Here is a 15,131-nt window from a genome sequence, read left to right on the forward strand (position 1 = left end):
TTAGTTCTCCATTTAAATTAAAGCTTATCTAAACCCACATTATCAATTCCCTTATCTCTTCTTCATTATCTATACTCTGTACCCCGTAAATTTCCATAAACCCCTTTATTTCCGAACCGACTTCCTCTTGTCCTTTTCCCGGGTTAATTACAACATACCTTTTTCCACTGCTTCGTTCCCATTTAAATTTGCTCTGTGCAAGATGTTATAAGTAAGTCCAAGTTTTTATCATGGGGCACTGCTTTTTGATATACTCTCCAAATTTTTCCCAATTTTTAATAAATAATCAAACTTTGCAATGTCTTTGAATAATCAAACTTTGCAATGTAATAATCAAACTTTGCAATGTCTTTGAATTAGGCTGCCAGGCTAAGACATCATGCACACTTTTGAGTAATATGATTACTCGCATACGTTTATTTCACATTCTGTCTCCTTTCCTTAAAAACGTCCTCTACCTCAGCCAGAACAGTACTAGACTATCCCTAGAGATGCAGGGTACGGTTTTTGCTATGCTTCTACATAACAGAGTTGGGAGCCACCCACACAGCCTGAACCTACAGTGTTAAACTGGGAGCTAACATTGACCATAATTCTCTGCACCAGAGTGACTTTCTGTTGCTCTCTGCTTAACACCCTAAATGCTTTGCATTGGAAAGCAGAGTGGAAAGACGCTTCAGTTTTATGCCAGGTGCCAGAAGGATTGGTTTGGAAATAAGATGATACAGATTCTTAATAATAATAATAATAATAATAATAATAATAATAATAATAATAATTTTTTGACATCATTAGCACCAGATGTGTTTCTCTAAAAGCTCATTTAGACTGGTGCAACATAAACAGGTGTGGCCAACAGGGAAGCAGTATAGGAAACTGTAAGGGAACTGACTAGCTCTGTTGATGATACTTAAGGGGGATTGTGACAGCAACAGGTTTAATTTGCCTGTTTTTGGAGAGGGGGTGTAGTTTGCCAGAAGCCCCACTCCCTTTCAGAACTTGTTTTGACGTTTGCTGTGGGTTTGGTCTTGCCTGCTCCCAGAACAGAATGCACCCTTCACACCCAAAAGGTATGATTTGCCACTGTTTTCCCATCTGAAAAGAACCTCCTCTAACCAATGGGAGAAATTGGAGAAGAGCCACTCCAGTAATTTTCTGTAATTATTGTGGGTGTACACAGCAGTGTTTTAATTGAAGCTTAAGCTACTTAAGGTATGAAACTGACTCACAAATCTCAGCAGCTTTTGGAAAAGGACAAATTAGGGACACTTTGAGTGTGTGCACACAGTTGGGGGCAGGTTTGTGACAGCTGAATGTTCTGCCCTTATTCTCTGCCACGAAACAAAAACCTGGGAGAGGCTGAATTGGACTAGCCACTAGATGGATCAATGGTCTGACTCAATGTAATGCAGCTTCCTGTGTTCCTGAATTACTGAATAGTGGTTTTGGTATAACATTGCACAAAATTCATCTACCAAGAAATGGCATGGCTAGCATGTACATAAAAGAAAGGCCTATTATTGCTAGGCAATACTTTTTAGGTAGGACCAAGAGAATTGTCTCCCAAATACTGAGTAAGCTTTGGAGTTTTCCAAATTATTAACCAAACTAGCTCTCGGGAGGTGGAGGTGGAGGATATGAAAACAAACCCTATCGTGCAAAGAATTAGGCTGCTGGATGGAATCCCAAGATAATAGTTGTAGGCTGGCTGAATTAGTCCAGTCTCTGATAATACTTGTGCGTATCCGTTTACACCTGGGGTGAAGAAGCAGTGGCTGAGCCGCACTTTTTGATAACTTAAATCTAGCTTTGGCATGGGACACCTTGTTTTATGGAGAGCCCTGTTTTCTCATTCTTTCAAAACTCTAAGCAGATGGGAATAATGGCAAGACATCAAGCTGGTGGCTGCCTTGTGTTGATTCTTTCCCCCTTTTAGTTTTGCTTGTTAGTGTATACATCTATTCAGCTCCCCATGGCTTTTCTGGCCATTTGTTATACCAAGCTTCTGCCTGTCCTGCTTGCTGCACGTCTGGTTCAGTGCTAAATTTTAAAACTGGTTTTGTGTGAAGATCTTGTGTGCTTCTGGGTTACTAAAATACTGGCTTAATACTTACCTTGCAAAGTTGAGGTCAGTTCATGATTGACTACTGAGCATCCCTCACTGAATCTCAAATGTGAGAAAGTCAGCTAAGCTGGACATGAAAGGCTGTACTTTGTCTTTTGCATCACTGAGTGATTGCCAGATTTTAACCACTGGAATGATGGTGGGGAGGGGGTTCTCTTATGCCAAATCCATGCTGGTGGTTCACTTTACTGGTAGTGCTGTCCCTACAGAGTCTCTCAGTGTAGGTGGAACAGGTGAAATGGGCAACCAGGGCAGTGCTTAATGTAATTGTTGCAGGAAGCATCAGCTACACATTATTGTGGTGTTAGCACAACATGCAAAAGTGTGGAAGCAAAAGATGTGTTTATACAGTGGTACCTTGACTTACGAACGACTCAACCGATTTTTTTGACTTACGAATGGGGGTAATGGCTGCACGCTTACGAATGTATCGACACCCGGAAAAAAACCATGGTGGTTCGAATCCCCACGACGGGGTGAGCTCCCGTTGCTCGGTCCCTGCTCCTGCCAACCTAGCAGTTCAAAAGCACGTCAAAGTGCAAATAGATAAAGAGGTACTGATACAGCGGGAAGGTAAACGCTGTTTTCGTGCGCTGCTCTAGTTCGCCAGAAGCGGCTTAGTCATGCTAGCCACATGACCTGGAAGCTGTACGCCGGCTCCCTCGGCCAGTAAAGCGAGATGAGCACTACAACCCCAGAGTCAGTCACAACTGGACCTAATGGTCAGGGGTCCCTTTACTTTTTTACATCACTGAAAATTGCAACCACAACATTAATGTTCCTCTCACTATGTCCACTAACAGCACCTTTCCTCCAATAACTCCCATATTCCCCCTTTTCAAAAGTCCAAACTTCTCAATGTCTGTCTGATCTCACTGTCACTGAATTCCCCAGTGCACATTTCTTTCAAAGTAGTTTGTCCCTTCATGTAATTCCTTTAACTCTATGTTGAGGGAAAGGAGGCCCAGCCTGCCCCTGAAGGAAGGAAGCTTGATGGCAGCTGAGTGTCTGCTTTGAGGAGCCTGGATTGCTTTCCCCCTGCAGGTCTAACTGCCACTACACTCTCTTGAAATAGGATTGTGCCAAACAAATCCACACTTGCCCTGGGTGGTGAAATTGTTCTGAGCTAGGAAGTGTTACTGTCGGTTGGAGGAAGGATAAATGGCTGGAACATAGTAACTAAATATTTTCCCTAGAGGAGTAGCTCTATTCCCAAATTTGATGTGATAACCTGCTCTTGCACATTTTGCTAAATGTGTTTTGGCTGACCAATCCCCACAATGGAGCTCCTCTCCTCATGTTAGCCTGCTTGTGTGTGTGTGTGTGTGTGTGTGTGTGTGTGTGTGTGTGTGTGTGTTGTACTTGTGTTGGACAACAGAGCCTGTATCAGCAGAATGCAGTCTTCATGGCACCGTACAGATGTGTTTAGGTGTAGGTGGGTGGAACCTCAAAAATCTAGTTAGCCCCCAAAGCTGTGCCCCCGCCATGAGCCGGATAGGATGCATCACGTTAAATGTTACTTGCATGCATCTAAGAAATGGATCTTGTGATGCAAGGTGTAAAGTGAGCTTATGGATGAATATGACACGTCCTATGGAAGTGCAAGCACAGAGAGCTGATCATAATTTTGCTGATTTTTCTCCTACAGGTTTATAAACCATTTCCCAGCTTGAAGCTATTGCAATAATAAAGACATTTCTAGCTTTCCAAATTAGTTTGAAGATTTTGCTACGTAGTCCTTAAAAGTAAAACTGTGCAGCATATCTCTGGTTGGATACGTTGTGCTCTATCAAACCTGCTGGCAAAGTCCTTGGAGTTCTGGATTCCCAGCGGAGCCACCTTCTACCTCAGGGACACCCCCATGTCTTAAATTGTCCTAATTTATCTCAGGTTTAAAAAGGTTTCCCCAGAGTACTTCGGCATAACTGCCTTATGTCTAAAAGAGGATTAGACAAATTCATGGAGGATAAGGCTACCAGTAGCCAGTAGCCAGGATGGCAGTGCTCTGCCTCAATGGCCGGAGGCAGTAATTCTTCTGAATGTCAGTGCCTTGAAGCCACAGGAGGGGAGAGTGCTGTTGTGCTCAGATCTTGCTTGCGTGTGCTTCCTATAGGTAGCTGGTTTGCAACTGCAAGAACAGGAAAGCTGTACTAGATGGCCCACTGGCCTGATTCAGCAGGCTCTTATGTTCTTGATAAGGGTGATAGCACTAACCATGACCCTGCCGGAATTGCTCAACATACTGAAAGTTTTAATGTAGACAACTATACTCTTGCAGGAAACCTGCAGACCTTCAGAACTTGGCACCGGGGACTCACCCGCCCTTCATAACATTTAACAGTGAGGTGAAGACGGACGTGAACAAGATTGAAGAGTTTCTTGAAGATGTCCTCTGCCCACCCAAGTAAGTGTCGCTAAGGAGGCGGGGAGATGTATTGCAGAAAGATGTTTTGGTGGTGGTAGTCTCTGCCAATTCTCAGGATGGTATCGCTCTATATTGCCATGTACTCGTCATACAAGCTTACTTTATCAGCAGTAAGAGATGGCAGCTGTCCTTTATTACAGGCTTAGGACCAAAAAGGTTTTCCTACCCTATTGAAGCTGTATCTGTGGTATCTTTGTGCAACAGAGGCGAAATGCATAGGATTTCCAATTTCTAACCCACATTGCCATTCAGCCATTAAAAGCATGGTAGTACAAAGAGAATTCTAGCAATTGTGACGTCTCAGGTGACACTGGCAGAATGTCTTCCTGTCTCCTCTGTTGAAGGAACAGGAGGAACTTTAAGCAAGGTATTTTCTTATTATGAAGTTAGACTTTCTCTGTACAGTCTCCTTGGCAAAGCCATTTTGGTCCATAGTTTTATTAATTAATTTATTTATTACATTTATATCACAACTTCTCCAAGGAGCTCAAGGTTCCATTCCTTCCCATTTTGTCTTTGCAACAACCCTGTGAAGTAGGTGAGGCTGAGATACTGGCCCAAGATCACCCAGTGTGCTTTACAGGAGGGATTTGAACCCTAGCATTCCAGGTCTGAGCCCAGCACTCTTAACCACTACACCACACTGGTTCTGTAGATACGGTATGCTTATTAATGGTCCAGTTTCATAACTTTAAGTGGGAAACAAAACCCTAAGCTTCAAAAACAACAACAAATTAATTCCATATATATTAGTAAATGTGCCATATGTCCTTCTTAGGGAATTCTAAGATAAACTTTGTGACACAAGAAGTTAAGGTTTTCATGGAGCAACATGGTATGCTGGAAGTGACCGTGGGGTTTACTTCAGCCAAGCAGGTCGTGCAGCCATACCAGTCAGCTTCTCCGTTGCCTTGACCCTCCCCCTTTTCTTCCTTCCCATCGAACTTCTCACCAAACCTTTGGGCTATTGCACTCTTGGCATTGCTCTTTCCTGCTAGGGTGAGCGAGGATCAGACCCGGAATGCTTGGTTAAGCATTTCTATGACCTGAAAATTATTAAACGCAACAGAGTGGCAAGCAGGTCTGAACAGAAAAGAGTCTTTGTGTCTTTATTCACTTATCAGATTGATTATATTCTCTGCAGCCAAAGATGGAGAAGCTCTATACAGTCAGCAAAAACAAGACCTGGAGCTGACTGTAACTCAGATCATCAGCTTCTTATAGCAAAATTCCAGCTTAAACTGAAGAAAGTAGGAAAAACCACTGGGCCAGTAAGATACAATCTGAATCAAATCCCTTATGAATACACAGTGGAAGTGAGGAACAGGTTTAAGGATTTAGATTTGGTGGACAGAGTGCTTGAAGAACTATGGATGGAGGCTCGTAACATTATACAGGAGGCAGCAACGAAAACCATCCCAAGGAAAAGGAAATGCAAGAAAGCAAAATGGCTGTCCAACGAGGCCTTACAAATAGCGGAGGAGAGGAGGCAAGCAAAATGCAAGGGAGAAAGGGAAAGATACAGGAAACTGAATGCAGATTTCCAAAAAAACAGCAAGGAGAGACAAGAGGGTCTTCTTAAATGAGCAATGCAAAGAAATAGAGGAAAACAATAGAATGGGGAAAACCAGAGATCTGTTCAAGAAAATTGGAGACATGAAAGGAAAATTTCGTACAAAGATTACCATAATCAAGGACAAAAGTGGTAAGGACCTAACAGAAGCAGAAGACATCAAGAAGAGGTGGCAAGAATACACAGAGGAATTATACCAGAAAGATATGGAGGTCTCGTACACCCCAGGTAGTGTGGTTGCTGACCTTGAGCCAGACATCTTGGAGAGTGAAGTCAAATGGGCCTTAGAAAGCACTGCTAATAACAAGGCCAGTGGAAGTGATGATATTCCAGCTGAACTATTTAAAATTTTAAAAGATGATGCTGTTAAGGTGCTACACCCAATATGCCAGCAAGTTTGGAAAACTCAGCAATGGCCAGAGGATTGGAGAAGATCAGTCTACATCCCAATTCCAAAGAAGGGCAGTGCCAAAGAATGCTGCAACTACCGCACAATTGCGCTCATTTCACACGCTAGCAAGGTTATGCTTAAAATTCTACAAGGCAGGCTTAGGCAGTATGTGGACCGAGAACTCCCAGAAGTGCAAGCTGGATTTCGAAAGGGCAGAGGAACCAGAGACCAAATAGTAAACATGCGCTGGATTATGGAGAAAGCTAGAGAGTTCCAGAAAAACGTCTACTTCTGCTTCATTGACTATGCAAAAGCCTTTGACTGTGTCGACCACAGCAAACTATGGCAAGTTCTTAAAGAAATGGGAGTGCCTGATCACCTCATCTGTCTCCTGAGAAATCTTTATGTGGGACAAGAAGCTACAGTTAGAACTGGATATGGAACAACTGAGTGGTTCAAAATTGGGAAAGGAGTACGACAAGGTTGTATATTGTCTCCCTGCTTATTTAACTTATATGCAGAATTCATCATGCGAAAGGCTGGACTAGATGAATCCCAAACCGGAATTAAGATTGCCGGAAGAAATATCAACAACCTCAGATATGCAGATGACACAACCTTGATGGCAGAAAGCGAGGAGGAATTAAAGAACCTTTTAATGAGGGTGAAAGAGGAGAGCGCCAAATATGGTCTGAAGCTCAACATCAAAAAAACCAAGATCATGGCCACTGGTCCCATCACCTCCTGGCAAATAGAAGGGGAAGAAATGGAGGCAGTGAGAGATTTTACTTTCTTGGGCTCCTTGATCACTGCAGATGGTGACAGCAGTCACGAAATTAAAAGACGCCTGCTTCTTGGGAGAAAAGCAATGACAAACCTAGACAGCATCTTAAAAAGCAGAGAGATCACCTTGCCGACAAAGGTCCGTATAGTTAAAGCTATGGTTTTCCCAGTAGTGATGTATGGAAGTGAGAGCTGGACCATAAAGAAGGCTGATCGCCGAAGAATTGATGCTTTTGAATTATGGTGCTGGAGGAGACTCTTGAGAGTCCCATGGACTGCAAGAAGATCAAACCTATCCATTCTTAAGGAAATCAGCCCTGAGTGCTCCCTGGAAGGACAGATCGTGAAGCTGAGGCTCCAATACTTTGGCCACCTCATGAGAAGAGAAGAATCCTTGGAAAAGACCCTGATGTTGGGAAAGATTGAGGGCACTAGGAGAAGGGGACGACAGAGGACGAGATGGTTGGACAGTGTTCTCGAAGCTACGAACATGAGTTTGACCAAACTGCGGGAGGCAGTGCAAGACAGGAGTGCCTGGCGTGCTATGGTCCATGGGGTCACGAAGAGTCGGACACGACTAAACGACTAAACAACAACAACAAAAAGGAGAGACCAAAGGGGATTGATGATTACCAGCGATTGCCATCTTAAAACTCAACATGAAGTTGGCATTACTGATATTGCCGATACTTGGGATAAAACCAAGTCTGTCTTCTTAGTTTAAAGCCTTGTTTTCCACAATAATTTTCCTTAACATTTGCAAACTCCTTAAGAGTACGTAGGGGTGTTCTTGTTCTATTTGAATTTCATAAGGTGAAATGCAGTAGTTTCCATACAGACTAGTAACCAGTTCACTGTATTTTTCTTTTCCAACATGGCCCGCAAATTTGCCTGCAACTGGTATCTTCTTCTTTAATTCTGGAGAAATCCCCTGGGATTTCTGTCCTCATGCTGAACTTTGGACAGACTTTGAAAGCAATGAGATGCTTTCTCCTGGCTCATGGGAGGGAGGGAGGAGGGTGTCTCTCAGACCTTGTGTCTCTTAAGTGGCACAGTGCCAGTGACATCTTGCAGAGCTTTGAGGCTCCCCAGCACCTCTGTGGCTCAGTGCTTTCATAGCCTGATTGCTAGGAGAGAAGGGAAAGAATTTGCTCTCCCAGTCACGCTGGGCATTAGAGTTGTTGGCACACCTTCAAAGCTCACCACAAGCCCAGGTGGCGATCACAAACTGTGACTGGTTGTGAGTGCCAGCTAAAATGAGTGGACCCTAGGATGTCAAGGTGGGTATTCAGTGTCCTGGTTGATAGCTTTTTAGAAATCAGTCACTGTTTCACAACTAGCTTAAATCAGAATTTTAGCTGTATCCATATTTATTCCAAGGTGAGTTGAGCAAGGGGTTATCCCCCTTTTTAATGGAAGAAATACTGAAATTGTATCATTATATGCATATTGGGACTTTCTGGAATATACAGTAACTTCAGCGCTAAACATGTTTCTGAAGGCTTGTCAAAAATATGGGCAGATCTGGTACTTGGACAAAATTCTAAACGGTTTGCTGCTCAGGTAGCAACGTATTTTTAAAAGTTGCATCCATTTAAGTATTTCTCAGGGGAGGGCAGAGCTCCATGTGCCAACTCTGCAAATCTGTGGAATTCATTACGAGGGTAAAGCAGCATTTCTAAGCCACCACACTTCTTGCGTAATGTAATTGGCCACTGCTTGCTTTGGCAAAATTTCAGATGGCCTCTGACACTGAATGAATGACTCCTGTGAGTTCAGGCAGATGGAACTCTCTCCCATGTGCTCTGGGAAGAGCACTGGAGCATTATGTTTCTATCAGGTCGTAGTTATGCTGCCACTGTGCTCTTCCCAACTTGCAGGAAGGATAAATTAAATAGCTACAAAGCGATGATGCAAACAGATGCCAACAGATACAAATATATGTTTCTCTTCAGGTACACAAAGCTTTCACCAAAACATCCAGAATCAAACACTGCTGGAATGGACATCTTTGCTAAATTTTCTGCATTTATCAAGAATTCCAGGCCAGAAGCAAATGAAGGTACGGAATCTATTTTTGAATGTGTTATGTGGCATTAGCTCTCTTTGCTATCCATCTCCCCCTTCAGTTTCTTAGCTTGCCCAAGTAGAGGTTTCTCCCAAACACAGGCTGCCTTTAAGTGTTATCGTCATGTTTTGCAATACATTCAGCGAAGCTTTGATTATCTTTCCTTAGAACTGCTTCTGCAGTAGCAGAGAAGTGAGGAACAGAAGGTGCTCATCTTTTTCCTGTGCCTTTTGTGTTCCAAATTACCCATACTGCTCCCACCTCCACCCCTGTTGCCACCATAAGCTTTCAAATGCGTGTTTACAACTCTGCAAAGGAAAAAAAGTGACTGGTAGCAGAGAACATGCAGTAATCAGACAGAGTTTAACCCCCTGGCACATGTCCACTTCAAATTGTCTTTTTCTGAACTAGCATTTCAGCAAATTTAAAAGAAAATGGAGTAGGGGACAGTGTTGTTGGTCTTTTGATGCATGCATTTGAATAGAAGGCTTACTGAGGCTTTTAAAGGCTTCTGGACCAGGCGTGGAAAGTCTGGTCCCCCCAGATATTATTGGACTCAAATTCCCATCAAACCCAGCCAGCATAATCCAAATCGGGAGGGATAGGATTTGTAACCTGCAACATCTGGAGAGCCACAGGCTTTCCTGCCCTATTCTACACCTCAAGGGGCTAAAGTGGGCGATTCCACTTCATTAATGGCAATGGGACCAACATCTGTATGGCTGCCCTGTCGAGACTGTGTTCAAGAGCATTGTTGGACTTCTGAGCAGCAGGTGAGCTGTAGAACAAGGCCCTTCTGCCCTCATGTTTGGAAGCAAACAAGGTATAGCTCATGCAGCCTATTCCAGCTCTCTTCCTAAATCTGGCCAATCTGGAGTCAGCACTTTCTATATTGATCTTTGGTCTGAGGCATCAAGTAAAAGCTGGCCCTCTTGCCTGGTAGGATGAGACCTGTGTGAATGTACTTTTGTAGCCAGAGACAAGGGGAAGCATATATCATCTCATGGAGGCAGATTCTGGGTGCCATTGGAGGCTGCTAAATGGTAAACTTCATTTGATTCATACATGGGGCACCACCCCAAAAAACAATAGGTGCAAGCCCTATTGAAATGAATGAAGTTCTATAGGACCCTGTGAAATGTTGAGCTTTGTGGTTTTTGTACATGGCCCTTTTCTCAGTCAGCAAAACTGACACACCCAGTTTGTGTAGTCGTGAGCAAACAGTTGCTTCTTATTTTAAAGGCTAAGGCTTGTAGCCAGTGCTAGTCCTATTCAGAGTAGAACCACTGAAGGACATTAATTTCAGTAAGTTTCCTCAGCCCTAATATTTATCCTTGAAATGCTTCCTTTCTCATTATGCCTAAGGATTGTCCTTCCATGGCTTCTGTCTTTCGCTCATCTGGAAAATACATTGTGGTCCTTGGAACTGACTCACACCTTTTGAGCAAAGGCCCAGCTGTTTCCTCTCTCTATCCCTTGATTTGAAGTTCCGGGCTTTTCACATTTAAAAGATGTGCCAGCTGTGTGCATGTGCCTCATGAGATTTTTGAAGTTCTGCTGACAACAGTGGCCCGTTAAAGTTAATCATAAAATTGTTTGTGCAATCACCTTGCTTATGCTTAACAGCCCTTATGCTGTTGCATTCTAAGAGCAACTATTTATCCTCAGGACTGTCATTCACATCTATTTGTTTTCAACAGCACATGCTCATCAAAAGCTAGCAACTTATGTTTGCATGGAATTGGAGTTGTTGCCTCTCTGACTTTTGTTTGAATTTTGCACCATAAGTGCCTTTGGCCAGCTCTTGATAGCTATATATTGGGCTCATGCTGGCTCTTTCTGCTGGAACTGCTCTCCAGGATGATTATTTGGCTAGGGGTGTGGAGAGGAAACCCACATTAAAGTGAAATTGTACAGACATGAAGCATGGAACTGCTTCTGAGTGAGTATCAAAGAAGCCAATTCCATAGAATCTGCTACTGCATAACTAAGTTCCTGTGTTTGCAATCTTTTTCTGTAGGTTAAAAGTTGCACATCACACAAAGTGTGTCTTAAAAGAGAGGAAGCAGGTCTTGTTTTTTCCAGCCCTTTGGCTTATCTTGATCGTGAATTTAAAAAAGATGGCTAGATTATAATTTGATAAGTCATCTAGAACATGTGCACATCCATTTGCAGTATTGGTTCAGACAGTTAATGTCTTGTTGCACCTTTTTAAAGACAAGTGGATTTATAGTGATACAACCTTAAGTGTACTTGAATCCCTTTCATCAGATGCACATAAGAAATGTTCAGTTTGCCTGCAAGCAAATATGCACAGATGTAGAAGGAAATACAATCATACCTCAGTTTAAGTACGCTTCGGTTTGAGTACTTTCAGTTTAAGTACTCTGCGGACCCATCTGGAACGGATTAATCCACTTTCCATTACTTTCAGTGGGAAAGTTCGCTTCAGGTTAAGTACGCTTCAGGTTAAGTACAGACTTCCGGAACCAATTGGTACCAACCGAGGTACCACTGTATTGAAATTCAAGCTCAGTAGGCTGTAAAATGTGTTCATATGTGTACCCACTTGCTTAGTCTTATGTATTCATGTGTATCTCTGTTTCTGCTGCTCTATTTTTTTCATGGCCATGTGCCCCCACTGTCCACAGCTTTACTTTATATGTAGGTGTATTTGTCAATTGAAGATAACATTTTTTGCATTGGATGAAGTGGACACTGGTCCACAAAAGCTCATGCCAAAACAAGTTTCTTTAATGTGCCACAAGCTTCTTGGATTGTGTTTACTGTAGTAGACCAATCCTCTGATTGTAAAGAGAGAGGTGAGCAATTGAATCTGAAAGACGCTAAGCAGTAGCCATGTGTAGGAGTTGGGCAAGGCACTAGACTAGAAAAGCTGAGGTTCTTAGGGATGCTATGATCTACACCAGGAAGCAGATTTTGAAAAAAATGTAGCTATGATGAATACCCCCAGTCAGATTTTTCTAAGGGCCAGTTTTCCATCATTTAGGAAATCTTTCCTGTTTCCAGCCAAATCTACTTTCCTTTAACTCAGGGAAACATCATACACTCTTCATGATGCTGGACTCCAGCTCCCATCAACCCCTGCCTGCATATCCAGTGGCTGGGGATGAAGGGAGCTGGAGTCCAACAACATCTGAAGGGATCCAGGTTCCCCGTCCGTATTTTAGCTCAAATCTGTTCTTTGTGACTCTTGTGGAAATCTGGAATTTTTCTAGCTTCAGCTCCCCACCAATAATTAGTGAGTTGGCTGAAAAATTCTATACTCATAATTTTTATTGCCTGATGTACCTACTGTTGGCATTTTCTCTGAAAGCTCTGCCAATTTCCCCTCTTGTATCAAACACTGTGCTACCCTTGGTGGTCTAAAAATGGCACTTAAACTGAATCCACAGACCTATAGACCTTGGATTATGTTCCCTGTTAGTAAATGAGAAATCTGTGGTTGCTAGGCGACCTTTTGCCACAGGGACCTCATACAGCAGCTCATTGTAAGGAAACAATATTGACAGCAGTATCTTTTCCATGGTGCATTTTTCTGGTGGCTTTTGTACTCGGTTACAGTTTCTGTTAACTTTCTAGCTGCTTTTTTCCTTTGTGGCCTGTAAAATATTGTGCTTAGGGGTGGATTGGCCATGTAGGTTATTGCTTAAGTCATTTGCAAGGTTGAGCTACTGATGAGGATTGTCTCAGGCTCACCTTTAACCCTGAATATATCAAATAGTCCCAGCTCATGTATGCCCTGTGCTGAAGATCAGTATTCTACAGTTTAGCTATCTGTATTTTGTGATCTGCGTTTTATTCTGCATAATTCCGCTTCTGTAGTCATGGGGGAGGAGCTGTATAGGCACTGAAGTCCCACCCACTGGCAATCCCTTTCAAGTCTTCTCTTCACAACCACAAGGGCTAGAAATTTATTTTTCATTAGAGATTATTTTTAAAATTTTGCAGCAAGTATCTCATTCTGTGGCTTTTCTGGACTTGCATGGAATTGCAGCATACACATAGTCATGATTACTGAAAATGGCATTGAGCTCTGGGAAACAGATACAGCTACACATTAGTTGGAAGGCAAGATGGAGGCACAGGTCCAAGTAGGTTAATTTCCAGAATTCTGTGGAGTAGTCTTTGGGTACTGCAACCCTCTACTGACTCTCTACTTCACTTGGATTCAGATGAATTTGCTTTGACTATAAGCTGGCCTGTTTCTTCACTGTTCTGCCAAGTAGTGTCCTGCAGCTTGCATGCCCAATGGCTGTTTCTCTTCTGAATTGGAGCAGGTGGAGGGAGTATTGCACACACCCAGAGGAGTTTTGCACCAAATGCTCCACGGATTCTCCTACTCATAGAATATATTGAGTGGGGAGGGGGAGGAAAAGGCTACTCCTGTGGAGTTTCTGGGTGGGAGCCATTGTCTTGAAGTCAAACTTACATCAGCATTGGCTCAAAACTGGAAACGACACTGTTGTGGCTAATACAGAATGCATGCAGTAGATGGGAGAATTTCAAAGCAGACGATCCCACAGAATGGCTCATAGTTCTCATTCCAGGCTAAGGGCAAGATGTGCAGAGGTTAGTTGGAATCCATCTCAATGCTGTCAGAGCAACTTTACTCGATGGCACATTGCTCCCACTATGAAATCAGATCTGGGGTTTGCTTTTTCTACATCTTGCAGACCTTCCTGGGTTCAGTGGAGGCAGAGCTTAAGGGTGTAAAATCTTGATTGCCCTAGCCTGTAGAAGCAACAAAGCCTTCATTACTTTGATTCATTAGTACTTGTAGACACAGGGTTTTCTTTTGACATTCTAAAGTTTAGAAGTCATTGCTTGGATTGTCTTGGAGAAGGAACATTGCTGATATCCTCTTTTTGCAGGGTTATGTAAATACTTCTCCAACCCTACATTCTTTTTATGGCCTTTCAAACAGGCGGGGCAAAGCTCTCTTTCCTTTAAGGAGAGAAATGTTGGTGAAGACTGCCCTCTGCTGTTACTTCAAGAACTAATATGCAACAGTAATGGCGCTTAAGCTGAAATTGAGTGCGTCATCCGGGCTGAAAGGGCCACATTCTAAACGGCACCCCAAAATAACAGATTCTCCATTTTTTGCTTGGTGGGTGATTAATACCGTAGATTGCTTGGCGCTGTTTCCTTTGGGGATTGATTTATCCAGCACCATTGGCTTTCCTTCTTCCTTCTTCACTGGCTAACTCTTCCAGCCTTGGAGAGAGGCCTTCTGAAAACTCTGCAGAAGTTGGATGAGTACCTGAATACACCTCTCCCTGATGAGATCGATGAGAATAGCATGGAGGATATCGCAGCTTCCACCCGCAAGTTTCTGGATGGTGATGAGATGACGCTAGCAGACTGCAACTTGTTGCCCAAACTACATATTGTCAAGGTGGGTGGAACTACCTTGAGGGCTAGTTTACATATGCACGCATTTGGCGCTTGACTCAATTGAATGTGATAATTTCCTGTAGTGGCAAATGGCCTTTGGGAAATTCTATCGGGTGCCTGCACACCTACAAGTTGCCACTGATGCTAAGCTTCCTATTCATTTTACAGGGAAGGGGGCATACCCAAGTTGCCTGCAGAAGGTTGCAGGTTCAATCCCTGTCTTACACTGTGTCAAATCATTGGCCCATCTAGCTCAATATTGCCTACACTGATTGGCAGCTGCTGTCCAGGATTTCAGTCTCTCCTAGCATTACATGGAAATGCCTAGGATTGAACCTGGGATCTACC

General features: G+C 43.1%; 1 protein-coding gene across 1 annotated transcript in view; it reads left to right on the forward strand.

Moving 5' to 3' along the window:
* Positions 1 to 15,131, forward strand: part of CLIC4 (CLIC family member 4) — a 49,382-nt gene that overhangs the window by 28,094 nt on the left and 6,157 nt on the right. The window contains exons 3-5 of the mRNA XM_035118109.3: positions 4,404 to 4,529; positions 9,253 to 9,359; positions 14,603 to 14,784. Of these exons, the coding sequence (XP_034974000.1) occupies positions 4,404 to 4,529; positions 9,253 to 9,359; positions 14,603 to 14,784 (415 nt within the window). The remainder of the gene's footprint in view (positions 1 to 4,403; positions 4,530 to 9,252; positions 9,360 to 14,602; positions 14,785 to 15,131) is intronic.

This window comes from Zootoca vivipara, chromosome 6 (genome assembly GCF_965207765.1).
Source record: "Zootoca vivipara chromosome 6, rZooViv2.hap1.1, whole genome shotgun sequence".
NCBI classification, from domain to species: Eukaryota; Metazoa; Chordata; class Lepidosauria; order Squamata; family Lacertidae; genus Zootoca; species Zootoca vivipara.